Genomic DNA, 26,749 nt, shown 5'->3' on the forward strand with positions numbered 1-26,749 from the left:
CAAACACTCACACAGAGATGCCGACTAGCCTAACGTGCCTTTGGACTGCATGAGGAAAAAGAATAGGGATCCCACATATGAACGATACTTTCAGTTAAATATTTACTTTTGAAACACAATCATGCATAAGAAAAATTCTTCCATAATCTTAGCAAGATGTAAAATGGACAGCACTTCAAGGTTGGATCATTTCATTACTTGTTGTTAAACTGGAATCAAAGTTATGGAGCAACTCCAGATAAAAACACACAGAGCAGACCCTCACCCCCAGGACGGATCTATATTTATTGCGTGCATGAGGCAAACTGTGTAAGTCACACTGTAAATCTGTTCACTGCATGTCCATGATGTCAGCCGAAGGGAGCACCAAGCTCTTACATGGCTGAATTAGAAAGAACTTTAAAAGATAGTGGCAGTCGCTAAGGATATGAAATCACCAATTTCTATGGTATCCAGTATTTCCTCTATAAATTTGAGAATGTATCCCATAATTCCACAAAACACATGGCTTCATAACATATCATTCGGAATATTACCCTTATATTATTAATGTCAGAACTACACTGAGTGTGTTGGGTCCTCATATACCAGCCTTAAAACAACAAGCATAATTCAGGACATTTAGCTGTTTCTGCAAAGCATGTTTAGCATAATTCCCACAGCAAAGCTGGCGTACTGGGTTACCAAGTGGGATGCGACCCCCAGTTATCTTCCCGTCCATGTCTTCTCTCCGGGTCAAACCCGACTTGACTTGCAGCTGCCGGTTTGTCTCCGTTTCCTGCAAAAAGCCGCTTTTCTCACCGACAGAAATAAAGCAGCACAGACCCCCCGCAGGCTTTTAGCAGTTTAATATTTACAGGTTTACAGCACACACACCGCAGTAATGAAATCCAGCATTTCACACAGAGGTGCGGTGACGGTTTTAACGTTTTCTACAGAAGCCACTGGGGCCTCCGACCACAACTTGTAATATAAGCGCGCCGTCATGCATTAGGAATCATTACTTCATGGTAAGACGCAGATGGAACAAACTGTTGAACAGACTTATCTATAAAAAGGCAATATCCATAATGTGAACAAATGAATTAAGGAAGCATATAACGACAGCAAGGAATAACGGGCAACACTAAGCTGGAATTGCAGACCATTATAAATGAAATCATAGCCACCATGCAAAAAAGGGACCGTTCTCAATTAACAGAGAAGAAAACGGCGACGCAGTCCGATCGATGTTTCGCTCTCTGGGCCCTTAGAGAAAATCCATACGGCCGAATGACATTCATATCTTTATATATTTATTTTATTTTATTTGCCATGGTAGTTTGTGCAAACACAACAGGACGTCGGACTAACACATTTCTGACAGTGTCACTTGAACGGAAGAGATTATGCGAGCTATCCATGAGAAAGGAGGTGCCTTTTGTATAAAACGCTTGTGAACCTCGGACAAAGTGTGTCACGGACACTAAACAAATAGAAAAATAAATACAAATACTGTTAAATTGATGGCAACAATATTCCAGCTGCCAGGTCCTTATACATATAATTTACTTTATATGATAATATTTACAGTCAAATAGGCATATTGATATTACATTTTTGAAAGTAATTATTTTCATATTAAGTGCCACCGCATCAACAAACCAAGTTTGGCAAATTAATGGGGATGAGGTTCCGCCTGTTGCCATGGAAACAGGCGAGACGAGAGCGAGGGTCCTGTTGGCGGCTTTGAGACCCCGACTCCGGATCGTGTCTAGGCTTACACTAGATATTTGGCAGATAAGATCCAACACATCAATTTAGAAAAATATTTTTTAAAGGTGAAATCATGTAGAAAATAAAGTAATAAATTAAAAGGATTTGTCTTTTTATTATTTATAAAGCAAAGCAAACAGAAGGCAGGTGACCGGTTGTGCTGTTGCTGTTTTGAATAAATACAGCAGGACAGACTCCTGTTCTGAATGCTGTATGCCGGCTGTGCAGTGGCTGCCTGTCCCCTTGTCTCCAGCGCCCCTTGGGTATATGTGCTTTGATAACACTGTATTCGTGGACAAAGAGCAGCACTGCTGGTCAGATACATACAGAGGACTGAGAAGCATTTCACCTGTATGCATACATAAGCGTGAGTGTACAGCCACATATATGTGTATGCAAATATATAATATAACAGAATAAAATGCACAGGAGATTGAAGCCATTTTTGAGAGTGATTTTGTCCAATAGCTGCACTGACGGTCCGGGGAGGCGGGTGGTTTGATTAGAAAACTTGGAAAACAAAAAAGCCAACCAACAAAAAAAGAGTCACATTCCCTCAGAAGGCCTGTTTCAGAAAAACTACAACTTCATGCAATGGGGAAAGGATTGTTGCTCTGTTGAAGTCCAGCTGCTAGTTCCTGGCAGATAGAGGTGGTCAAAAACTTTAGCTATACAAACACCACTCTTTTAAAAGCTCTTCCATGTTCAATGGAATATTCCATTTGTATACATTCTTTTTTTTGAGTCCTTCAGCAGTTTCGCAATAGGGTTTCACCTTAGGGTTTCACCTTAGGGTTTCACCTTGTCGTACCCCCATCAGTAGAGATCAAACAGTGTGCAAAAGGATTCTTGATGTAATGCGTATTTGTCCTTTTCTCCTCATTCAGAGAGAGCTTAGCAGATTTCGGTAGGTCTGCGTTGCTGATGTGCAAAGTGAGGATGAAGACAGAATGAAAACAACGGATAATTGCACCCAGTCTATGTCCTACGACTGGGGCCTCCTTCAAGGGGTTACCTACTGCAGGTAGCGGTACACCTTGAAACAGTGATTCCCCGAGTCCGCCACCACTACATGGCCATCGGAGGTCAGAGCCAGGCCCTGTGGGCCGTACAGGGGGTCAGCACTGGTGTTTATGTAGGAGAGGAAGGATCCGGAGCTGTCAAACACCTGAGGAAGAACAGACATACTGTTAGGGTACAGGATCACCTACAAAGTAAGCCATTCCGGATTTGCCACCCTTCTGAGCATACAGTATGCGCTGTGATTAGTTGCTGCACTCTAGTAAACTCACTAGCACTTTCCTGATAATTCCCAATATGACTGTTGGCCACTCTCCCCTTTCCCAGAATATCCGCGACCTCCCTTCCAAATCTAAACCCAGAAGTTAGCGATACGAGTTAGAACTTCACATACTTGGATACGGCTGTTGCCCCAGTCGGCGACAATGATGTTCCCATTGGCATCGACGGCCACACCTGTGGGGGCATTAAACTGGCCGTTGCCCTCCCCGTGGGACCCGAACTTGAAGAGGAACTCCCCGTCAGCACTATACACCTGTAACAAAAGCGAGAAGGGGGGCTTCAGTCACCGGAAACACGCTAAAGGAGTGCGAGGCGCTCACTGCTGCCATAGCAACAGTTCGACTGAAATTTCAGAGTGTGAGGAATAGTTACTGCGATGAGCAGTGAGGGTTATGGGTAACTGGAGATTACCATTCTTTGCTGGTCATATTTTCATATCCCATATGGTATTGCTCTCTCTGAAGACAATTAACTTGTCTTTCAATACAGAAGTACCCAAGTACAGTGGACCTCCCATGTCTGAGGGTGATACGCTCCAAGACCAACCACAGACAGCTGAAACCGTGGACAAAAGTGAACCATCTGCGGACCCCATATATAATGTGATTTTCACATACAAGCATATGGTGAAGTTTAATTGATGTTACTTACAGTAAGACATTGCCAATATTACATGCAGTAGTAATAAAGTATGTTGTATCTTATTATAAAGTATCTTATTGTAAAGTACTGTACTGTCTCAAAATGAAAGGGATTCTGACGTTTCAGCGTAATTCTCAAGAGAATTAATAAATCATGTATCAAAGGATGACGACGCAATGAAAATCACGCTTTTCACCCCTCAAAGGATGAAGGAACAACGAAAAAACAGAGTATACTCTTGCACATTTTACAACACAAAATACTGTAAGATACACAACCTGTAATGAGCAAAATGTATTTGTTTAAAAATATCTTAGCCTTTGTTGGGGACTCACCGACTTATAGCCTGTACTTGTTTGCCGCATGGTGGGAAAGTTAGGAACCGTTTGTGAAATTTTTAAACAGTTTTTTTAAAATGCAGGCGGTAAATGGGGTCCCACTGTATATAAATACTGAAATGTGCTTGGTCCATTTGTTGCCATGGACTTAAGAAAATAAGACATTAATATGGTCTAAAGTAGGATCGTCGTGTCTGATTTTACTATATGACTATATTCCTACCTTAACAGAGTGATTGTGGAAGTCAGTCACCACTATTTCGTTCTTGTTATTCACTGCAACGAAGTGTGGACCTTAAGGCAAAAGGACAGAGGTGAGGAGAGATACACGCTTTGGTTAATGATGTCACACGGCATCAGAGAGAGCGGGTCCATGGCTGGGAGGACATTCCTTGATCAGGGGTGACGTTTAAGCATGTCAGGCTAAGCGTGATCATTTTTTTTCTCTACTTTTTAAAATATAAAAGTGGGTGGGGAAAAAAAAATCAAACAATGTTAGCTGTTTAAAATCATCCATCCATCCATCCATTTTCCAAACCACTTATCCTACTGGGTTGCAGGGGGTCCGGAGCCTATCCCGGAAGCAATGGGCACGAGGCAGGGAACAACCCAGGATGGGGGGCCAGCCCATCGCAGGGCACACTCACACACCATTCACTCACACATGCACACAGGCACACCTAAGGGGAATTTAACAACTCCAATCAGCCTCAGCATGTCTTTGGACTGTGGGGGGAAACCGGAGTACCCGGAGGAAACCCCACAACGACATGGGGAGAACATGCAAACTCCGCACACATGTGACCCAGGCGGAGACTCGAACCCGGGTCCCAGAGGTGTGAGGCGACAGTGCTAACCACTGCACCACCATGCCGCCCCCTGTTTAAAATCAAAGACATTGATTAGCTTTATTTGTTTAATTTCCAGGAAATCTCTGCTGAAGTAAACAAAATGTCATCTGGGTGAGGACGGCATAAGCATGGAGAGGAGAAGCCTTTGAAGACACTATCACAGTTAACAAAGATCAAATCTGATTGGAGCCACAGTGTCTCTTCAGGGTTTCTCTCAGGGCTCGGCCCAGGAGCGATCTGCCGGCCGGTGTTTCGATCGTCCTGGACGCAGGCGTGGATCAGATCGGGGTCAGCAGGTCACACGATACTTACTGAACGTGGGGCCAGATTTACTAAGCTTGTGATCCAGTGCATTGTTTGTACCACTTTTTTCTAAAAGGAAGTAAACACAACAAAGGTAAGGTTAGAAATGAAAGGCCGATGACAGAGGATAGCATAGGGGGCTCCTACAGGTGGGAGGACTCCTCCTTTAGTGTTAGAAGCATCCCTATTGGTCAGCCTCTTAGCCAATAGTGTTCACAGCAATAGTAGCAGAGCTCTTGGTAATCTTCACATCCTTTGCAGCCACTGCCTGCTCCATGCAGCACACCAGCAATCCAGGACACTGGAGAGGGGCCCTGGAACAGAAGCTGCTGAAGGAAGCGCTGCCTTTATGGCGTGAGGCTTTGCGGTGTGCTAGTAAAAACGGGGCCAGGACATAATGGGGCGCTTCAGCCGAAGCTGACGGTCTGCATTTACGTACATGCATTCCGCAGCAGTAGTCAGATGGCAAGAGTGTGGGCAGTCAGCCAGATTAGAGATGACGGGGAGGGGTTTGTGTTTGTGGAGGAGATTTGGCTCGGGGCTAATTGAAATATTTTGGCCCATGGGGTAATGTTAACATAGCACGAGGCCACCAGCCTTGTAGCCATAGAAAGGGGTGAAGAGAAGTTAGTGTCTTCACATCGCAGGTTTAAGTGTCTACGCTGGTTTTGCGAAATGTGTCAGAGAAACAGGGTTAAGCTTCAACTTTGGACTGGGCGTGGGAGGGAGGCCAAGGATTGCAGATAAACATACCAGGGGAAACCAAAAAAACACACACAGGTCCAGACACAAGCACATGAGGGCAAAGCTATGAGTGGGAAAATGAAAAACTACAAAAAAATTAATAAAAGCAGATGACAGCTGGACAGATTTGACCTTTCAAACACTGGAGCTCAAGGTGGGGTAAATCTGGCCGACCACTTTATTCACCATGTCTGGGGAGGGAACCTTATTCCCAGCACTTTTTAAAGAACGAGCATAATTGTAACAGACATTGAGGTCTGGAGATACCTTCTACCAGTTGTCTGTACCTCTTAGCCAAACAGGAACATTCTTACGTGTCTTAAATTCTCCTGGTGCTGTTAGTGAACTTGCAAAATACCCACAAAAATATTGTCAGAGGAAATAACAGGGGCAGCATCATTTACTGGGTCAGCTGGAGAACGAGGACGGCAATCGCAGTCATAGAACAGGGTCATAGAAGCAAGTAAGAGGCGTGTGGAGCAGCTGCCTCAGAAGCTCAAGCCCTTAGCTGCAGTAACAGGGTTCCAATAGGAACTCAAAGCCCAGCCAAAGACGAGTGAAGCTCCTTTGACCTTTTGGAGGAAATTCCTGGGTGCGCAGTTACCAGCATGCAGTGCTTGGCCTAACAATGTAAGGTGTCAGTCTGTAAACTGTCGGTGGTGCCGGGATACAGCCCTCCATACCTGACCCGTCTGCTTGAGGTCCCACAGTCAACAACCATGTACCTGCAAACTGCCTGTCAGACGTTCCCCTAGCCCCGAACTTGGTGACCAGCTTCCCGTTGGACTGGAAGATGAAGACGCAGCAGGCCTTGTTGTCAACAGCAATGATGTGACCATTCCGGTCGACAGCCACACCTTTAGGGCCCAGGAGACGACCGGCTCCGATTTTGTTCTGCAAAGGATGACATTTGGCAGAAAGGTATCAAGGCCAAGGGTCACAGGATGGCCTTAGTTATTGGGATAGTCAAGTAGTCAAGTCAAGTAGGTCTTCAATGTCACTTTTAACCATACACAGCTGAGTGCAGTACACAGTTAAAAATGAAACAGTGTTTCTCTCAGACTAAGGTGCTACATAAATCAACACAAAACGCACAACAACCTAGCAAAGTAGAGTGCAGTGTGCAAGAACTGTGGAAACATTGCAGGACAGTGCAAAAAGACACGACAACTGATGTCAACTCGTACAAACAAGACAGTACTCAAGACTTTAGAAGTTTAAGGGAGTGTTTGATTTCATTGTACCGTAACAATGAATTATTCACTTCCATTATTTGAATGTTATCTCAGGTGTAAGTGATTTGCTAACTAAGACTTTATGGGGTAAGGACGGCTCAGTTGGTACGGGAACTTCAAGACAAGGTCCTACCTTGAACTTCCCATCAGGGGAGAAGATGCTGACCCATCGGTTGTCATAGTCGGCCACTATGATGTCACCATTTGTGTCCACAGTGACACCAGTAGGACGTTGGAGCTGCCCAGGAGAACGACCTCTGACCCCGAACCTCAGTTTAAACTGTCCATCATTGGAGAACACCTTCAAAGTTAGAATAAATTTTTATAAGACTCAATCGAAGGGATGAAGTGACATATATACTGACAGAAAAGATTCCAGGTAGTGGGGCTTCAGCAGGAATTATCATGGAAGGAAGGTACAGGATTTACAAGGAGTTTCCAGAGTCTACTCATGGTATCGTAATGAAGTTCACCTGGATGCACTGGTTGTTACTGTCTGCCACCACAACTCTCCCGTTACTCGAGGCTGAGATGCCTTGCAGGTTGGTGAACTCCCCCTTCTCCCTGCCTCGAGTGCCTGCAAGGAGATCAGGCAAGGTTGATGGGAACTGAATATCTTCCCAAACAATGGACAGTCAACTCAAAGAACTAAAACTCAAAGATGGAGAACTTGGTAGAATGCATGCACTTACTAAAACCCCAAAAAACTCATCATCCACCTACAGATCTGGTTATCTTGCTCAGGCTCAGGCCCTTTTATATGTTTATTTTTATACGTTTTGTAGTTCATACGTAAAACTCAACAATCAGCTGAGGTTAAAGAAGCTCCAAAGAACTTCTAAAGAACTTCTAGAGGAACCCCAGGATGTTCCAGAGAATTTCTAAAGGAACACCAGGAAGCTTCAGAGAAGATCTAGAGGAACCATAGAAAGTTTCAGAGAAGTTCCAGAGGAACCCCAGGAAGTTCCAAAGGACAGGCTGAAGGACGCACCCACTCTGTAGATCAGCTCATCCTCAATGGGGTTTTCCTTCTTCTTGCTGGTGCTGTACATGCTGGAGGGCCGTCGCACAGCCTTCTGACGCACATGGCCCCCACCCCCACTGGGCGACTTCACGCGACGCTTGACATCGTCGGGTGACTGCGGCATATCGGAGGGCTTGACGGCACGCAGCCGGAAGGGACTGCCACGCACAGGCTGATCGTAGAGCAGCAGCGAGAAGGTGAACTCGCCCTCAGTGCGTAGTGTGTAGGACGCCTCATAAGTGCCGTTCTTGTTGTCCACCACCTCAGGCTCCACACGTGTGCCGTCCGCCGCCGTGATCTCGGCCCTTAGCACCGCGTTCCCTGTCCGCACCAACTCGCTGTCCTTGTCCTTGGTGGTGATGGTGACGGTGGCCTGCTGGCCCACCAATGCGTGCCTTAGCCCCTCCCCTGTAGCAACGCTGGTGTGGCCCACGGCGCTCGTGGTCAGCAGCACGCCCAGGTTCTGGATGGAGCGACGCAGGCCTTCCGTCTCCACCTGAGAGAAACGTACGTTATGTTCTGTCGCCATGGAGATGGAACTCTGGCCCACCTCTCCCCGTAACCATAGTTGAATCATTTGACAATAAAGCGTTAAACCTTAATAGAGCAGCATTTTTCAGCCCAATCCTCGGGGGGCCCCCACAGAGCTCACATTTGTGTTCCCTCCCAGCATGCCTGTACCAGGTCTTGATTGTTTGGTTCAGGTGTGTTGAGAGCAGGGAGGGAGCAAAAATGTGACTATCTTGGGGTCCCTGAGGGCTGGGCTGAGAAGCACTGTAACAGAGAATTATTTCACTATTCACTAGGTTTGCACTTTCACCGAAGCTTGCATTATTGTTATTTGTTACCAACTGTATTCCTGGACTGGCATGTGACATAACAAATGAATGCAGCCATTAGTGGCACCATAAACTCAGTAGAATTGGTACCAATTCATGTCATTCAGGTAACTACGAATGGATGCTGGGTAACATGTAAGTAACTAGAGACTATTACAGTGACCCGCGTATAAAATCACAGATCAGTGTACCATGAACAGCACAGAATGCACCCCCCCTGCCCTGTCCCACCTCCCCCTGCCCTGTCCCACCTCCCCCTGCCATCTCACCAGGCAGTCCAGGTGGGCGTTCTCATGCGGCTGTTCCGGGAAGTCGTGCCGGGCCAGGGCGCTGACCCGCTCGCTCATCTGCTTCTGCACCAGCAGCACCTCAGTGGCACTGCCGTGACTCAGCGCCTGCTCCGTGAAGCTGCAGCTGCTCTGGATGTGCTCCTTCCCTTGCAGCAGCGAGGCCAGCTGAGCCTGCAGCACCTGAGGTGAGATGGGCGGCGCCCACAGCAAGGTCAAAATGAGGGAGGAGAGGCGTGGCCTGGTCACATGATCAGGGCGGGGCGGCGCCCACAGCAAGGTCAAAATGAGGGAGGAGAGGCGTGGCCTGGTCACATGATCACGGCTGGGCGGCGCCCACAGCAAGGGCAAAATGAGGGAGGAGAGGCGTGGCCTGGTCACATGATCACGGCTGGGCGGCGCCCACAGCAAGGGCAAAATGAGGGAGGAGAAGCGTGGCCTGGTCACATGATCACGGCTGGGCGGCGCCCACAGCAAGGTCAAAATGAGGGAGGAGAGGCGTGGCCTGGTCACATGATCACGGCTGGGCGGCGCCCACAGCAAGGGCAAAATGAGGGAGGAGAGGCGTGGCCTGGTCACATGATCACGGCTGGGCGGCGCCCACAGCAAGGTCAAAATGAGGGAGGAGAGGCGTGGCCTGGTCACATGATCACGGCTGGGCGGCGCCCACAGCAAGGGCAAAATGAGGGAGGAGAGGCGTGGCCTGGTCACATGATCACGGCTGGGCGGCGCCCACAGCAAGGTCAAAATGAGGGAGGAGAGGCGTGGCCTGGTCACATGATCACGGCTGGGCGGTGCCCACAGCAAGGTCAAAATGAGGGAGGAGAGGCGTGGCCTGGTCACATGATCACGGCTGGGCGGCGCCCACAGCAAGGGCAAAATAAGGGAGGAGAGGCGTGGCCAGGTCACATGATCACGGCTGGGCGGCGCCCACAGCAAGGGCAAAATGAGGGAGGAGAGGCGTGGCCTGGTCACATGATCACGGCTGGGCGGCGCCCACAGCAAGGTCAAAATGAGGGAGGAGAGGCGTGGCCTGGTCACATGATCACGGCTGGGCGGCGCCCACAGCAAGGTCAAAATGAGGGAGGAGAGGCGTGGCCTGGTCACATGATCACGGCTGGGCGGCGCCCACAGCAAGGTCAAAATGAGGGAGGAGAGGCGTGGCCTGGTCACATGATCACGGCTGGGCGGCGCCCACAGCAAGGGCAAAATGAGGGAGGAGAGGCGTGGCCTGGTCACATGATCACGGCTGGGCGGCGCCCACAGCAAGGGCAAAATGAGGGAGGAGAGGCGTGGTCTGGTCACATGATCAATGTATAATCTAAAGGGGGCTGATGAATCTTACATCACCTACACTGTCAGTATCTTTGAGTGTGCAATTACTGGTCACTGGGGCTGTACTCTCAAAGGTCTGCCAGTTGTACCCTGTAGCTGCAGGTAAATGTACCTTTTAAGGTATATAAATGGACTGAAAATAACATTTTTGTACTATTGGGGGGACATTAACGTTGTTTGTACCTTGGGGAAGAAAACTATACCAGGATTGTACCCTTTTTTCTGACAGAGGGCCAACATCAGAGGTGGTGCCGATTTTACTTATTTAAATGTTTTGATGCACATCTGCATTTCACCGTAAGCCACAGCAAAATAACTGTGCAAATCAAATCTGGAATCTTGGATATTATGCGTTTATATTGCTTGTGTAATATTTGCTCGACCAAAACTCCATTGTGTTTAATCTCTTTGGATACATGTTGACTTTATTGGTCATAAAGTGCAGAACCTAATGGCAAGGAGGAACTGTGGGTGTCCTGGCCAGACCTTCTGCTTGGTGCTGCAGATGTTCTCCAGATCGGCGATGAGGGTGGACTTGCGCTGGTGCAGTGCTCGTTCCAGTTCCTCAAAGGTACCGCCGATCTCGGTCACTGCTTCATTCTTCCGCTCTGTCAGCTGCTTGGAGATCTCGTTCACCAGCTCGATGGCCACTGTCAGCTGCGGGAGCCTGGGGGGGCAGTGGAGAAACTGCTGAAGGCCATCGTCAACCGAGGCAAGTGTGACGTGGCAAGGCTACTAATCAGAACCTACCACAGGCATCACGAATGAGTCTACAAATGAGTGTTCGAATTGGGGGGGATCCGAGTGAAGGGTAGATTGAGGGGGTGGTTCCCCCCAGTCATCACCCCACATCAAAATACTAATAATAACTAAATAGAGATTTTGTCTTTCTAAGGGGAACTGTAGAAGCGACCCTGTATGGTGATTACGGGACAAACTTTAGTATTTTTTTCCCAGGTTAAGTGCTGTACTTCTTTTGCAGAACTCTCCCCCCCCATAAGAGTTTAAGGACCCCCCCATAAGAGACAAAATATATGTCTTGGGGGAGGGTCCCCATTAAAATGCCCCCCCCCCCAGTTCAACAACTTTTATCATCACCCCACCCCCCAAACCCCCAAAGTCCTTAGATTTTACTGTCGCCACCCACAGTCAGACTATTTAACTGGAGACGTCATCATACCCCCCCCCCCCCCCCCCAGACCTCTGACACAAATAAAACACTGTATTCCGGGATTATATCTAGTAATCTAGTGAATAATTGTACAGGAGAAACGGCCCCATGCACATTTATTCAGTCTTCCGTCGTAGATCTTGTAGATCCTGTTACTCTGCATCGAGCCATGTAAGCTGGTGTCTGTCACGGCACGTGTGGAGCTCGGGGGCTGCAGCCCCCCCCGGCCCTCCCGCACCTGCTGCGGATGGCATCCAGCTGGTTCTTCAGCGCGGCCTTGTGCTGCTCCAGCACGTCCCGCAGCGGCACGGTGACGTGCTCCCGGTGCTCCCCCTCCGTGCAATCCAAGCACATCGCTGTCTCGCAGGACTCGCAGTAAAACTCCATCACCTGCAGGGGGTGCCACAGCGACCCTTTCTGTTAGCTGGCACATCATTGGTAAACAGCAAATGACAAGAAATGCCTTTTCCAATATAAAAGGAACATAATCTGGGGGATTTATGGGGGGAAACTGAACTCGGTATTGTGGTTCCAAGCAAAGTAGAACATGTCTTCATGACTGACTTGAATAACATGCGGTTTCTCATGTGTGGTTCCCCGATTGTGGAATCGGCCGCCAAGCCATGTGAGCTCATCAGACTCCCCCTCCACCTCAGGACCCACCTCTTCCCGGAATTCCCTAACTAGTATGATGTCTCTCTATGTTCTTAATGCTGCAGTTTTGGGTATTGAATAGTCTTGTTAGGTTATGGCATTAATCTCTATGGCATTAATCTCTATGGCATTAATTAAGCTCAGCCCAGCAACAGGTGTATGTTTGTAATGTGCTATCTGCCTTACTTGTATGTCATTTGGGACAAAAGCTCTGCTAAATAAAATAAATGCAAATGAATAGAGGGGGGTTTCCTTTCCCCACAGATAGCATAAACACACCCTGGCCTCATGGCTCAGCTCTTGTCCCCATGTGTTTGGTTCACTACAGCAGTATTTCCCAATCCGGTCTTTGGAGATCAAAAGCCAGTCCACATTTTTGCTCTCTCCCAGCTCCCTGCCAGACAGTCCACATTTTTGCTCTATCCCAGCTCCCTGCCAGACAGTCCACATTTTTGTTCTCTCCCAGCTCCCTGCCAGACAGTCCACATTTTTGCTCTATCCCAGCTCCCTGCCAGACAGTCCACATTTTAGATCTCTCCCAACTCCCTGCCAGACAGTCCACATTTTTGTTCTCTCCCAGCTCCCTGCCAGACAGTCCACATTTTTGTTCTCTCCCAGCTCCCTGCCAGACAGTCCACATTTTTGCTCTCTCCCAGCTCCCTGCCAGACAGTCCACATTTTTGATCTCTCCCAGCTCCCTGCCAGACAGTCCACATTTTTGATCTCTCCCAGCTCCCTCACAGACAGTCCACATTTTTGCTCTCTCCCAGCTCCCTGCCAGACAGTCCACATTTTTGATCTCTCCCAGCTCCCTGCCAGCCAGTCCACATTTTTGATCTCTCCCAGCTCCCTGCCAGACAGCCCACATTTTTGCTCTCTCCCAGCTCCCTGCCAGACAGTCCATATTTTTGATCTCTCCCAGCTCCCTGCCAGACAGTCCACATTTTTGTTCTCTCCCAGCTCCCTGCCAGACAGTACATATTTTTGATCTCTCCCAGCTCCCTGCCAGACAGTCCACATTTTTGCTCTCTCCCAGCTCCCTGCCAGACAGTCCACATTTTTGCTCTCTCCCAGCTCCCTGCCAGACAGTCCACATTTTTGATCTCTCCCAGCTCCCTGCCAGACAGTCCACATTTTTGCTCTCTCCCAGCTCCCTGCCAGACAGTCCACATTTTTGCTCTCTCCCAGACAGTCCACATTTTTGCTCTCTTCCAGCTCTCTGCCAGACAGTGCACATTTTTGCTCTCTCCCAGCTCCCAGTCTTACAGTCCACATTTTTGCTCCCTCCCAGACAGTCCACATTTTTGCTCTCTCCCAGCTCCCAGTTGAGAGGGAGCAAAAACATGGATTATCTGTGAGACCATGAGGACCGGATTGAGAAGCACTGTACTATAAGGATTCCTTTGCCCCATGGCCGACTCAGCATAGGCCTTACCTTGCCCTCATGGTTGGGGCAGGAGAGTGGCTTGCCGGCAGCGGCAGCGCTAACCGATTCCAGAACGCTGCAGGCCTCGGGCCGAGTGCACTCCGGGTCGCGCTGGAGCACCTCCATCAGGTTGGTGATGAAGAAGTTGTTCTGCAGGGCTGCCACGCCCTTCTCGGGCAGGATGGAGGTCTGGCGGCAGACGGGGCAGGATAGTGTCAGGGACTGTGGGGGGATGTAGTTCTGTAAGCACCTGTGAGGAGAAGCAGAGAGACACGGACAGTTCTTCTAAGGACAGTAACCAGGGTGGAGCTCCTGTCAGATTCAGACATGCAGCATAGTTGTGCTTCCATGCTTGTGCGCTCATTCTGCAATAACAATGTGGGTGAATGTATATATCACTTAAATACAGTTACATTTCCAAAAAAAGTTGGGACTTTGTGTAAAATGCAAATAAAAACAGAACTTAGGATATACATTCACACAAGATTTTAACTAACATATTTTTGGCTTGTGCAGTTTTTGCTGCAAGTTGTCTTGTATGATACGGGCAGAGGTGGAAATCTCAGGCCCAGAAAGTAAAAATCCAGTCCAAGATTTTGCTTCAACCAAGCATCTGAGTACTCTGTGTCCGTGACTCTTTATACGCAAATGGTTGGTTGAAACAAAATCTTGGACTGGATTTGTACTTTCTGGACCTCAGATTTCCAGCTCTGGATAGGGGAAGTTAAATCTGAATTATGTATCATTTCACTCACATGAGGGTTTGTGGGTCAGCAGGCCAATGAAGAACTGCCAGTACGTGACTTTCATCGATTTATTTTCTTCGTCCTAATTCTCAGACATTTTTTTCCCTTGTATAATTATTTCCTGTCATTGGATATTTGCATATTCATCTTTATAATACTGTTTTACGCGATGTGGGAGTCCCATAAATAACTAAGCTTACTACCACCCAGAGGCAGACGCTGTACGTTTACGCCCTTTACTGATCCTGTGTTGTCCTCGTATTTGTCCTGACCTGTGGCTCATTTTGAAGAAAAGGACCTGTCCGATTAATAATTGTAACTAATGTCACTCATAGGTTCGGCGATGTCATTTCAATATTCTTTTAAGCATGAATGTTTTAATATTCCAGCCATGTTTATTTTCTGTCAGACAAATAAAGAGCAATGTCGAGCATCCTTAGCAAAAGGTCTTGAGCTATGAGAAAACGTCCAGTTTGCAGAAGGCATTGTCGGCAGAGAGCCTTACTCTGGCGAATACACCATGAAGCGAAAGCGGAAATCGGAAATATGTCCGCTGCGTGTAAGGTGTGTGTGGCAGAATGTTCTCTGGGTGACGTATACGCCAAATCCAGCGGTAAAATGACCGTGTTGCGCAAGTCGCAAAAAGTGTCCGGTGTTCCAGTCACATGAGCGAATAGGAGCTCTGGAAATAGCTGCAGGGCCACCAGCAGAGATACCCACACCCTGGGTGACTGTCACTGCAGCCAGGGGACGTCAGCCAAGTGCCGTGCCGGCTGGTCCGGGCGAGGACATCGCTGGCACCCGGCCTGTCCCCAGGCAGCGAGCTATATTTATGCTGAAAATCAGTCCCCCTCGCCACTGCCCCCTTCTGGGGCTCATGAGCTCTGAATGCTGAGGGTTTGTTTTTAGGCCATTATGCTAAACCTGTAATTTAAAGGGGTAATGGGTTGAGGGAAAGATTCTATTCAGTCGAAGAGTCCAGACTTAGGAGCCTAAAAACTTACAAAACGTCCCAATAAAAAAAAAAAGGTTGTAAAAGAAAAAATACACTAATTTTAATTTGTAATGCACAGTGTGGCTCTGTGCATTAGAGCCTAAAATTGTTTCAAAGCCCAGTTAGGTGCATCGCCTTTGGGCCCTTGAGCTTGCTTCAGGGCTGCTGAATAACTGTCTGATCTTGCACTCAGACCCCCCGCATTATTTACACCTGCATGTATGTGTGGATATGTCTCGAAGGACAGTAAGATGGGAAATGCAAACAGGAAGAATTCCTACGTACCTCTACTTGTACAAATGGCAAAGAAGCATCGTTTCAAGGTAATGTAATCATGTATTTGCCAGGTAATATAAGATGGAATGTTATGTATGCGGAAATTTATGCATTTAAAACTTTCGGAATATTTTCTCACAATAATGCACTGTTTGCAACAATTGGTAGGTTTGTATACGTTTCCCCACAGCACTGAAGTCATCTTTATATACCCACTTATTCATTACAATCTCCATATCTTATAGCTATTCATTTTTAGTTAGAAATTGCTGTATGTGGTGCAGTGTTTTATTCTATTCTTGTCTTCTTATGTAGTTTTGTACTGTGCAGTATGTAATTACAGGCAGTTTTCTCTGGGATAATAAAAGTATTCTGATTCCGAATTATTGGAATCACAGAAAACTAAAGAATGGGTCAAACCCTGGTTACAATTTAGAGAACTGAAAACAATAGTTATCAGCTGTCTGGTACTACAAAGTCCCAGAAATTCCTGGGTGCCACACAGTACAAATCGCTCATGGGAATTCTACTTACACAAAAATGTTCTGAGGGCAGAATGAAAAATGATGACCAACCAGATTATAGAGGAGGTGGGTCCAAGCAACTAGAGAAGGAGGGACCAACCAATCAGATATCTTGGTCCCGCCTCCACTAGTTGCTTGGACCCACCTCCTCTACAATATGATTGGTCATCTCTCTTAACCAATCATTTTTCATTCTACCTTCAGAACATTTTCGTATAACTCCGAAACAGTACAAATTCCTTTAGTCCTAGCTGCAACCTGTACAACCAACTCATCCATTCAGCATCACTCATGCTTCCAGCAACAGCCTGAAATTCACTTTGAGAGTGTTAACCAAGAGAAGTGGCTCTTCTAGCTCAACTGTGATGTCACAGCGGATCCACATTAGCACGCTGACAGCTCTCTCTGCCCTCAGGTCAAGCACTGAGCTGCACACGCTAAGGTCTTGCACTTAGGCCCCAGGCAAGCAGCCAGATGGTACTGGAACATAAACTGTCAGAGGGATGGGGACCCACCTCTCGCAGAAGGTGTGCAGACAGGGCAGCACCTTGGGGTTGTGGTAGTGGTCCAGGCAGATGCTGCAGACCAGGAACTGCTTGTCTATCTGCCGCACGACAGGACTGGCGCTGCCGGACTCACGCTTCGCCATGGCGACAGACATTCACAGAGGGGGCCGGGGGTGTGGGAGCCAGATGACCTGCAGAAGGAAGAGTGACCAGACAGTTGCATCACGAAGAGGCAGCAGAGGCCTGATCAGCCAGGCACTTCTGCACAATGTCACCAGTACGGGGAATTGCTTAGCTGGCTCACTGATGCATTGCTAGGCAACAAATTCAAAAGATAAATCATCTACATTCCCTACAGTGCAATCACCGATATCCTGCTCAGCAACAGCAATACTGTAATCCCTGGGGACAGAGCTTGTGTCGCCTCTGCTATACTGCCTGGGGACAGAGCTGATGTCCCTCCACCACACTGCCTGGGGACAGAGCTGATGTCCCTCCACCACACTGCCTGGGGACAGAGCTGATATCCCTCCACCACACTTCCTGGGGATAGAGCTGATGTCCCTCCACCACACTTCCTGGGGATAGAGCTGATGTCCCTCCACCACACTGCCTGGGGACAGAGCTGATGTCCCTCCACCACACTGCCTGGGGACAGAGCTGATGTCCCTCCACCACACTGCCTGGGGACAGAGCTGATGTCCCTCCACCACACTTCCTGGGGATAGAGCTGATGTCCCTCCACCACACTTCCTGGGGATAGAGCTGATGTCCCTCCACAACACTGCCTGGGGACAGAGCTGATGTCCCTCCACCACACTGCCTGGGGACAGAGCTGATGTCCCTCCACCACATTGCCTGGGGACAGAGCTGATGTCCCTCCATCACACTGCCTGGGGACAGAGCTGATGTCCCTCCACCACACTTCCTGGGGATAGAGCTGATGTCCCTCCACCACACTGCCTGGGGACAGAGCTGATGTCCCTCCACCACATTGCCTGGAGACAGAGCTGATGTCCCTCCACCACACTGCCTGGGGACAGAGCTGATGTCCCTCCACTACTTCCTGGGGACAGAGCTGATGCTACAGAATGCTTAATATAAATAAAAAACATATAACGTAACGGAAGAAATAAGGCTTCAAAAGGATTAGCCTAAAGCAGTCAGTAAGAAGGTTGTTTAACCCAAAGGGAAACAAAAAAATAATAGTGAGAGAGTCTGGGCGCCTCTTCTTACATAATGGTCTTTTTCTTATATATGTTTTCTTGACAGCACGTTTAAATAATGCTGATTCACGCATCCCCTCCCCTCAGCATTGTTTCAGACACTCCACTATTACCACCACTGTCCCCATAAAGATAAGAAAGGGGGGAAGCAGCCTGTACCTAGATTCCGTTGCCTTTTTTCTCTCGCCATAAAGTTCCACATAAACGTTACACAATACCTCAGTCTACTCCAAGACGGCTCACCACCCAGCCTCCCCACTACCTTCCAGTCCTTCCTCCTCTAATTGAAGAGCCAATTTCCGAAATTCACTCAGTCCATCACCATTTCTGAGATGAGACCTCCAGTGACCTAAAGTGAGGCTCCCTCATTATGTTATGATATTTTACGATCCAAAACTAACTCAGTCCTCATGGAATGCAACAGAGAACTTTCATGGAATCTCCCGATCTCACCAAGTCCACAGACATTTTCTTGAAAACATGCGAGTATTAGAAATCTGCTCTTCAAATTTGTCTATGTCCTGAAAAACACGTCGGGCAACGGCAGCAGCCCCTCGCATCTGCAGGTGATACGTTCCAAGACCTAGCTCAGATAGCCAAAACCGCGGATAGCAGCGAGCCATCGGCCGACCCCATATATAACGTGCTGTTCCAGCGCTTACACATGGTAACTGATGAATCACACACAGTAAGACATCACCTTAAATACATAACATTAAAGAGAGAAATAATACATTGTATATTATCATACAGATCTGTATTACCTTTTCAATGAGATTCTGATGTTTTAGCCTAATTTTCAAGAAACGATAGAGCGATGAAAAAATATCATGTACCAAGGGATGACAGAACAGTGAAAAACCACATTGTTAGACATTTTACTATTTTTTTTTTCGGATTGTGGTAAACCACGGAAAACTTAAACCGCGGTCACTGGAATCCGGATTCGGATGGACTGCTGAACTCCAGTTTGCATTGAAATCCTACAAACCAGGTTTTTGCTGGCAGAGCTTGAGAGAAAGAAGGAGATGCTGTCTGTGAGGTGCTGGATGAGGTCACTCTCACGTCGGAGTCTGGCCAAACGACAAAGCGTTTCCCACAAACCAGGACAGCTTGCCCTCATATGCATACTGCAAATCCTATAAAGTCCGTCTCAGGATTAATAAAGCTTCGGGAATTTGCCGAGAGACTGGGGTGCAGAAGTAAGGGAGGGCCGTGGGGTTTGGTTCCACTTGATAAGAAACATCTGCTCACCCCCTCGCCCCACCCCCACCGAAAGTTCATAGCTGCCCACCAGATCACAAGCATCACGTCTCCTAGGAGAAGCTCTGGAAGACCTTGACACCCGAGATGAGGAGGTGGGGGCAGGCAGGCGGAGCAGAGCTGGTGCGATGCTGCTTCTACACGGTCATGTAAAGGAAAGCATGAAGTTCCATGAATTTTGAACTTACAAGGAGCAGCAAGAAAGTAAAGTAGTGTGATAAAATGGGAGTCTTGCGAGGAGAACTGGAGTCACGGCAGTTACAGAGGTAACGCAGGTAAACTTTAAATATTTACGGCAGGATATAGTGCCCTGAACTGCTGCAGTTTTCTACGATCCATAAATAGCTAGTTAACATTAAACACTGCATTCAACTGAGCAACAACAACGGATATTGCACTTTATGAAACAGTTTATTCTCCCTGCCCTTCTAATCCAAATTATTTTGCATTTAGCGGGTACATTAAACATGGAGGTGATGAGAGTTCACGGCTTCATGGGGGAGATGGAACTTTAACACCCAGAGCAATACTCATATAATACTCATATAATACTCGTAAACACGAGTTACAAATAAAATCTGTCATTAGGGTCACCACAACACGACTGCTCGGCAGACACCTGGAAAAACACAGCGAGCATGTGACCACATCTAACTTGCTAATCTAGGCCTGTGCTGCATTTCTGGGTAAGCACCTGCACCGGCGATGTCGTCTACATCCTATTGTGAGCAGTGGGCTGCAGGACATCCAATCGGCGCCCCCAATTTGAGCGTGACTGCCCACGTCGATCAACGCGCTGAGAGTTCTGCCCAAAATATCCTGGCCAGGTGCCTATGCTAGCAAGAGTCCATAATGTCAAAACAGCTCTGAGACTGGGCCCCTCTGGACTCCCTGGGGTTGGCCCTCAGCCAGTGCGTGTAACAGAATCTCCTGCCACGTGCACGATTATTCTGCGGGGGAGTAAAACAACGGCAGTGGAACGACGGGCCATGGACAGGATGCTGATGAGTTTTAATCCTAAAATGATATGATGCTTTATTTGCCATTTGCACAAATACTAGTGGGGGGGGAGCATAATGGTGCAGTGGTTAGCACTGTCGCCTCATATTTCTGGGAGCAGGGTTCCGTGTGTGTACAGTTTGCACGTTCTCCCTGCGTTGCCGTGCGGTTCTCCCTGGGTACCCTGGTTTCCCCACCCAGTCCAAAAGCAGGCTGAAGCTAACTGGATTTACCAAACTGCTTGTGTGTGTGAGAGTCAGCCCTGTGATTGGTTGACATCACCACCTGGGCCGTTCCCATAGGCTCCAAGTCCCCCACATCCCTGAAAAGAACGAGCGATTTCAGAAAACGGATGGACAAGTACAGGTAGATCAGAATGTTTCTTTTCACACATCCCATCTGACACTCCCTGGAGACAGACACACATATACACACATATCCCATCTGATAGTGACGCTTAGGGTATGAGCGCAGGGTCAAGCCATTTATCCAGAGTCCCTGGAGCATTTCAGGGACCAAAAAAGGAAACTGCAAGTCAAAAGCTGCATTTCTTTGCTGGGATTCTTCTTAGGATTCTACCCAGAATGCTTTGTTCTTGGAATTGTCTCAATGTTGAGGTTTTTATTTACTCTTAAGCTGCCGGGATGACAGTTATGTCCAGTGGGGACCATCAGGATTTACCTGCGCATGCTGCTAGATAAGGTACAGGTATGGGCCGAATTCAAGGGCCTACGGTGGGCCCCCCTTGGAGACGTGAACCTTCAGCTGTCTGATGTTTTTTCTGGTTGGCGTCAGAGCGTGTAAATCTGCTGGCAGCCCTGACCCTGTAGCCCTGGAACAAACCGGTATGAATGTGTTTCATAGCAAAATGAGACTTTGCTGAGCTCAGGGGGCCTTGAGTGTTGTGTTTCCCTGGGGGGGGGGGGGGGGGATGCAGAAGTAACTCATAGGGGCATCTGCACAAATTACTGCTTCCTTCAAATATCAGACCTTCCTGTCACAAAGTTTGCCATCTTTTCGCCCATTAACATTAACCTGACTTGTTAGCCTAGATCTATAACATTCTTCTCCCCATTGCATTATGGGAAACCTCATCCATTGTTATACTTGTCAAACTCAAAAAAACTTTTTTTTTTTGTGAAAAATCACATCAATTTATCAACACTGGTGAACAATAAAAAATCAAAAAAAAAAAAAAATTGTCACCAAGCAGCGAAAAACATAACGCTATAGCAAAGTACTGGGTGGTGGGTCACCAAGGAGAGTGGATTCCTTAAAGGCTTGACTGGTGAAGTCAGCTGGAATTGGGTCCCTGAGAGCCGTGATTTACTGCAGAGGCTCCCTGTCAGCTTCTCAGCTGAGGGATGGCCCAGGCTGGCCGAGAGCGCATTCCTCGACAAAGTGAGAGGGCCCAAAGTAGCGCTAACGCTACACAGCGCTAACGCAATGAAGCTAATGTGCAATCCAAACCGGGGGTTGTATATAGCGTTGGCAGGCCAAGGTCTGGAGCACAACTAAGGCAGCTAAACTTCTGTGCAAGTCGGAAACAAGGGCACTGATCCCAGGACAGTTCAGGTACAAGCAGAGGCATCAGAGAAAGAGGAGGTACAGCACTTTATGTGGGCCCCAATATATAAGGTCTGGGGACCAGTTTGGCAAAATGTACCGAAGGGGCTGATGCTACATGCCAATTCCAAGCTGCGCCCCAGGGCACAAGGACAGGTAACAAGTATCCCTGGTAAAGCTGCACTGCATGGTCTCAGGAATACTCTGATCACCAGTGATACCATAAATACCGATTTTAACACAGCAAGCCCACAACTGGGAAGTTGCTGGGGACTGACTCCAGATCAGAACAAACGCACTGTGTCTTTACAGAATCGTAAATGGGCTTTGGGGATAAGCTGCTCGGTTCCGTAGAGCTAATCCACCGATTAATTCCAGTCAGCACCGTAAATCTGACTGCCATTCCAGTGTTATATTTCCAATTGTGCAGTGCAGGGTGGGATGAGGGGCTCCTCAGGCCTGTTTACTGTATCTCTTAGGATCCTGTGTTCCTGGAACTGGTTTCCAGTCGTAGGCCTTGGTGAGCACAATCAAAGGCATTTAAACCATGAATGCAACAGTGTCAGTGTATCGACTAATATACATGGAAGTAGCTTCTGTTACGTTTATCAGGCTGAACAAAATTATGAATAGGTCACCTGATTCTTTCATTCATAAATTTAGCATGGAATAACCCTCCTGTTGCTTTCAAATAACAATCAAAAGCCAACAAAACAGTTTAAACTGACACCTCGGACTCTGTAGTAAAGCAGGAGGAGGCACAGTGAAAATTGACAGTTTTATACATTGTGAGTCAAAAGTATGGACACACCTGCTTTTAATGCTTTTGTCTCTGTTTTAGCTGTTATTCACCGTATAGTAAAAGACCTCAAGGCAGTGCAGCACTACACAGCAAACAGTGCAATGACTAAGAGAAGAGTTCAACATCTCAACATTTTCTCAAATTTTAGACACCTCAAAATACCCCCTTTGTCTTTGACGACAGCTTTGCAGACTCTTGGGATTCTTTCAACCAGCTTCCAGGTGTAGCCACCTGTAAAGTTCCTCCACCAGTCCTGGAGGAGATTCCACAAGGTCTGGTCACAAGTTGGCCTCCTGGCCCTTTACTCTTCAATCCGACTCATCCAAAAAAAAAGTTCTATTGGGTTTAGTTTGGGGGATTGTGGGGGTCAGGTCATCTGTCACAGCACTCCATCCCTTTCCTACTTTACAAGATAACACAGCACTTACGTAACCTCAAGGTGTGCTCAGGCTTGGTACCTTGTTGAAAAGCTAATGATTTTCAGCAAGTGTGTCCAGACATTCGATTGATTCTGTACATTGTAGTTTTAAAGCTTATGAATCTTGAGGCCATTTGGAAAAAGGTCATGAGGTGAATCAGACCAGAAGCAGCCTCACGCCCACCCCCTACCCCTGAAGCTGACACCTGTGAACACAGCAGGACTGCTAATGGGAAGGTCTTGCTAAGACAACCTGTTTCACTCTTCCGTCTGGAATCGTTCAAAATCACAGCAGCACAGATACTGCCACGGTGCCCATTCTGCCTGGGAATGACTGGCCGCACTGCCACGGTGCCCATTCTGCCTGGGAATGACTGGCCGCACTGCCACAGTGCCCATTCTGCCTGGGAATGACTGGCCGCACTGCCACGGTGCCCATTCTGCCTGGGAATGACTGGCCGCACTGCCACAGTGCCCATTCTGCCTGGGAATGACTGGCCACACTGCCACGGTGCCCATTCTGCCTGGGAATGACTGGCCGCACTGCCACGGTGCCCATTCTGCCTGGGAATGACTGGCCTCACTGCCACGGTGCCCATTCTGCCTGAGAATGACTGGCCGCACTGCCACGGTGCCCATTCTGCCTGGGAATGACTGGCCGCACTGCCACGGTGCCCATTCTACCTGAGAATGACTGGCCTCACTGCCACGGTGCCCATTCTGCCTGGGAATGACTGGCCGCACTGCCACGGTGCCCATTCTGCCTGAGAATGACTGGCCGCACTGCCACGGTGCCCATTCTGCCTGGGAATGACTGGCCGCACTGCCACAGTGCCCATTCTGCCTGAGAGTGACTGGTCGCACTGCCACGGTGCCCATTCTGCCTGAGAATGACTGGCCGCACTGCCACGGTGCCCATTCTGCCTGGGAATGACTGGCCGCACTGCCACGGTGCCCATTCTGCCTGGGAATGACTGCCCGCACTGCCACGTGAGTCACACGGGTTGAGAATCCCTGATAAACAGCCCCAGCACTGGTCCGGTGTCACACATTCTGTGCCAGGTAGATTACCTTGAAATGACAAAAAAAATGCAATGTGTTTGCCAAAGGTACACAAACGTCAGACCGGAAGACAGGATGTATGTAAGGAAGACAAAGGGCTCTTATGGAGGGTTAAGGTATGCTGCAGCAAACTGGCATGACTGGATACCACTGCATGTGGGACTGGTGTGGAGACAATGCGGGCACTGTCTGCCGAGAGACAGGGCAAGAAGGCGTGATGAGAGATGCGTACACGGAGCCTGCCGTTTCTCCGGTGTTGGATGGGATCCACTTCCCACTGACCCACCGGCCCCTGATGGGTGCGAGGAAAGACTTCAGTGCCCCCAGACAGATGTACAGACACACAAAGCTAAGGCTTTATCACCTTAAAAACAAAGATAATGATTCATTGTCAAAGCAAAACCATGTGATCATACGCCTACCACAGCCCAACTCCATCGTCAAAAAGTTACTGGTATATATGCATGAATCGCCCTTGTTGGCAGCAGGTGACCAGGGCCGTCAGTTGGGGTGAATTGGAGGGGGTCCACATTCTACTGATTTACTGAGGGGACCCCCCCCCCCCTTAACATACCCTGTCAATTTATATCAGGGGGTCAGAGTTTCTTGCTACCCTCCCTGCAGGTGATATTAGCTAAACCCTTCTGTTTCCCTTTCACTGCAAACTGACGGTATCCCTCCCCGTACCTCCATCTCTCCTTTCCTCTCTGCGTGTCACTTTCTCTTCACCGCAATTTATCTTTCTCACCTTTCTTCCTCTCTCTCCTTCTGTACCTCTCCCTCCCTCACCATTTCTCTCTCTCTCTCTCTCTCTCTCTCTCTCGCTCTCTCTCTCTCTCTCTCTCCCCCCCCCAGCAGAAGAGCTGTCTGACGCGCTCGGCGAGAGAACGGCCTCGGAGTGCAGATGGGAAAAATAACGAAAAAAAAGAGAAGCAGCGGCCTGAAAGCGGCACTCCTTAAAATCCTCCCCCAGTTCCTCCCCCCTCACGCTCTCGCCTAGCCTAGCACACACCCACAGGAGGAACCGCGGCTCTGCAGACTAATGGAGACGGGAAAGGAACTGAGGCGAGAAGCAGGAGACCAGCACGACTGTGCGCCGCTGTCGCCTGTCAGGACGCCTGCCCCGTGGGCCGAGATGAGCTGGAACAAAGCCACCCTCCCCCCATCCCTCCCGTTTCTCTCACAGCCCGGCACCCTTGCGGCTCGGACGCTAACGCACGCACACACGGCCATGCACACACATCCAGGCACGCAGCCACGCAGTAACTCAGACCGCAGCTTCAGGAAAGTCGGAGACGGCGAACAGCAGACTTACAGTGCAGCTCGGTCAGGAGACCCACATTGTTTTTTCCTGCTTGGAGCTCACACAGCCCTGTGACTAAGGAGCACTGCAGATCCCTTTCACAGTTCACGCCCCCTCGGGCTTATATCCCTGCTTCCCCCCCCCTTTCCCTCATCCGTTGCTCCTTCACACACGCATACACAAACAGACACGCTGAATGGGAACAGCTGAGCAGTGATGTCATTAACCGGGGGCCAGGCCTGTGTCGGCAGGCCACACCCCTTTCTGCCACCTGCGGCACTCTATGGTCCTTTTGTAGAGGCCACTCCCGTGGCTCCTCCCACAAGCTCTGCTGCAATTGGCTCCTTTGAATCACAGATTGCCTCATATGAGAACAATTCATGCTGACAAACAAGGTGGAGTGAGGAGAGAGAGAGAGGAAGAGGAGAGGAGGAAAGAGAGACATAGACATAAACGACATATATATAATACCACATTCTGAGAAATTGGCCAGTACTTTGTGCTGTTTACACCCGTAATTTTATTGGACTAAATCAATTCCTATATCTGGCTGCAAGCTCAGGAAAACAAATCTGTCTTGAAGTGTCTGCCACTGCCGCCAGATTAGGGCAGTAAGAAAACCAAGTACCACTAGGAGTGAAGGCATGGCTGTCGATCATTGTGCATCACCACCAAAGATTTGCTGACCCAGAAGAGAACTATGTCTCTGTCACATCATGGTGGGGGGGAAGGTGGGGGGGAAGGTGGGGGGGAAGGGGAGGATTGACTCTGAAAAACACAAATTCCATTGGCTGGCTGAATAGGCACATGCGTGCATTTACTGGACTGTCTCCAGTGGCGACCGTCTGGCTCGCTCAGCAAGGTAAAGCAACGACTAGGTACGCTCACCTAACGGCCAGGCGGGGCCCCGCCCCTAAGGAAAAGAGGAAGTGACACGTAAAGGGCAAACAAAGAGACTGCTGCTTCCTGTTGTGCCCAGAAAAAAGGACCAGACACAAGCGTGCATGCAACCTGAATACCAGCCACCCACGGGAAGCTCTAAATGTCAACACATGAAATGTGAACAGAATACTGATAGGAATACAGCTTATTCTTTTTGCATTTACATACAATTGCTTTGTTACAGCTTAGAGGAATGAGCCTTATAAATGTGTATCT

General features: G+C 48.5%; 1 protein-coding gene and 1 long non-coding RNA gene across 8 annotated transcripts in view; one reads left to right on the forward strand and one right to left on the reverse strand.

Annotated features, from left to right (window-relative positions):
• Positions 1 to 831: 831 nt before the first annotated feature.
• The window catches only part of trim3b (tripartite motif containing 3b), a 44,761-nt gene continuing 18,843 nt past the window's right edge, over positions 832 to 26,749 (reverse strand). For 3 of the 5 annotated variants that reach the window (XM_048984478.1, XM_048984476.1, XM_048984477.1), the window contains 13 exons: positions 16,962 to 17,143; positions 13,916 to 14,156; positions 12,065 to 12,216; positions 11,142 to 11,322; positions 9,303 to 9,503; positions 8,162 to 8,690; positions 7,644 to 7,747; positions 7,304 to 7,471; positions 6,661 to 6,829; positions 5,201 to 5,260; positions 4,261 to 4,331; positions 3,170 to 3,310; positions 832 to 2,923 (listed from right to left, as the gene is read on the reverse strand). In XM_048984478.1, the coding sequence (XP_048840435.1) occupies positions 2,771 to 2,923; positions 3,170 to 3,310; positions 4,261 to 4,331; positions 5,201 to 5,260; positions 6,661 to 6,829; positions 7,304 to 7,471; positions 7,644 to 7,747; positions 8,162 to 8,690; positions 9,303 to 9,503; positions 11,142 to 11,322; positions 12,065 to 12,216; positions 13,916 to 14,156; positions 16,962 to 17,107 (2,316 nt within the window). In that variant the 5' untranslated portion in view covers positions 17,108 to 17,143 and the 3' untranslated portion in view covers positions 832 to 2,770. Of the gene's footprint in view, positions 2,924 to 3,169; positions 3,311 to 4,260; positions 4,332 to 5,200; positions 5,261 to 6,660; positions 6,830 to 7,303; positions 7,472 to 7,643; positions 7,748 to 8,161; positions 8,691 to 9,302; positions 9,504 to 11,141; positions 11,323 to 12,064; positions 12,217 to 13,915; positions 14,157 to 16,961; positions 17,144 to 25,603; positions 25,776 to 26,749 lie in introns of those variants that run through there. The other 2 variants (XM_048984475.1, XM_048984479.1) reach the window with 2 other exon arrangements.
• On the forward strand, positions 9,939 to 10,616 carry LOC125713430 (uncharacterized). 3 transcript variants are annotated; one of them, XR_007383588.1, is made up of 3 exons: positions 9,939 to 10,092; positions 10,225 to 10,458; positions 10,591 to 10,616. It is a non-coding gene; the product is annotated as an uncharacterized LOC125713430 (long non-coding RNA). The 3 variants fall into 3 exon arrangements; XR_007383589.1 differs by having other exon boundaries at positions 10,225 to 10,392; XR_007383590.1 differs by lacking the exon at positions 10,591 to 10,616 and adding an exon at positions 10,525 to 10,551 and having other exon boundaries at positions 10,225 to 10,326.

The sequence above is a fragment of the Brienomyrus brachyistius genome, chromosome 18, assembly GCF_023856365.1.
Source record: "Brienomyrus brachyistius isolate T26 chromosome 18, BBRACH_0.4, whole genome shotgun sequence".
In the NCBI taxonomy this organism is placed as follows: Eukaryota; Metazoa; Chordata; class Actinopteri; order Osteoglossiformes; family Mormyridae; genus Brienomyrus; species Brienomyrus brachyistius.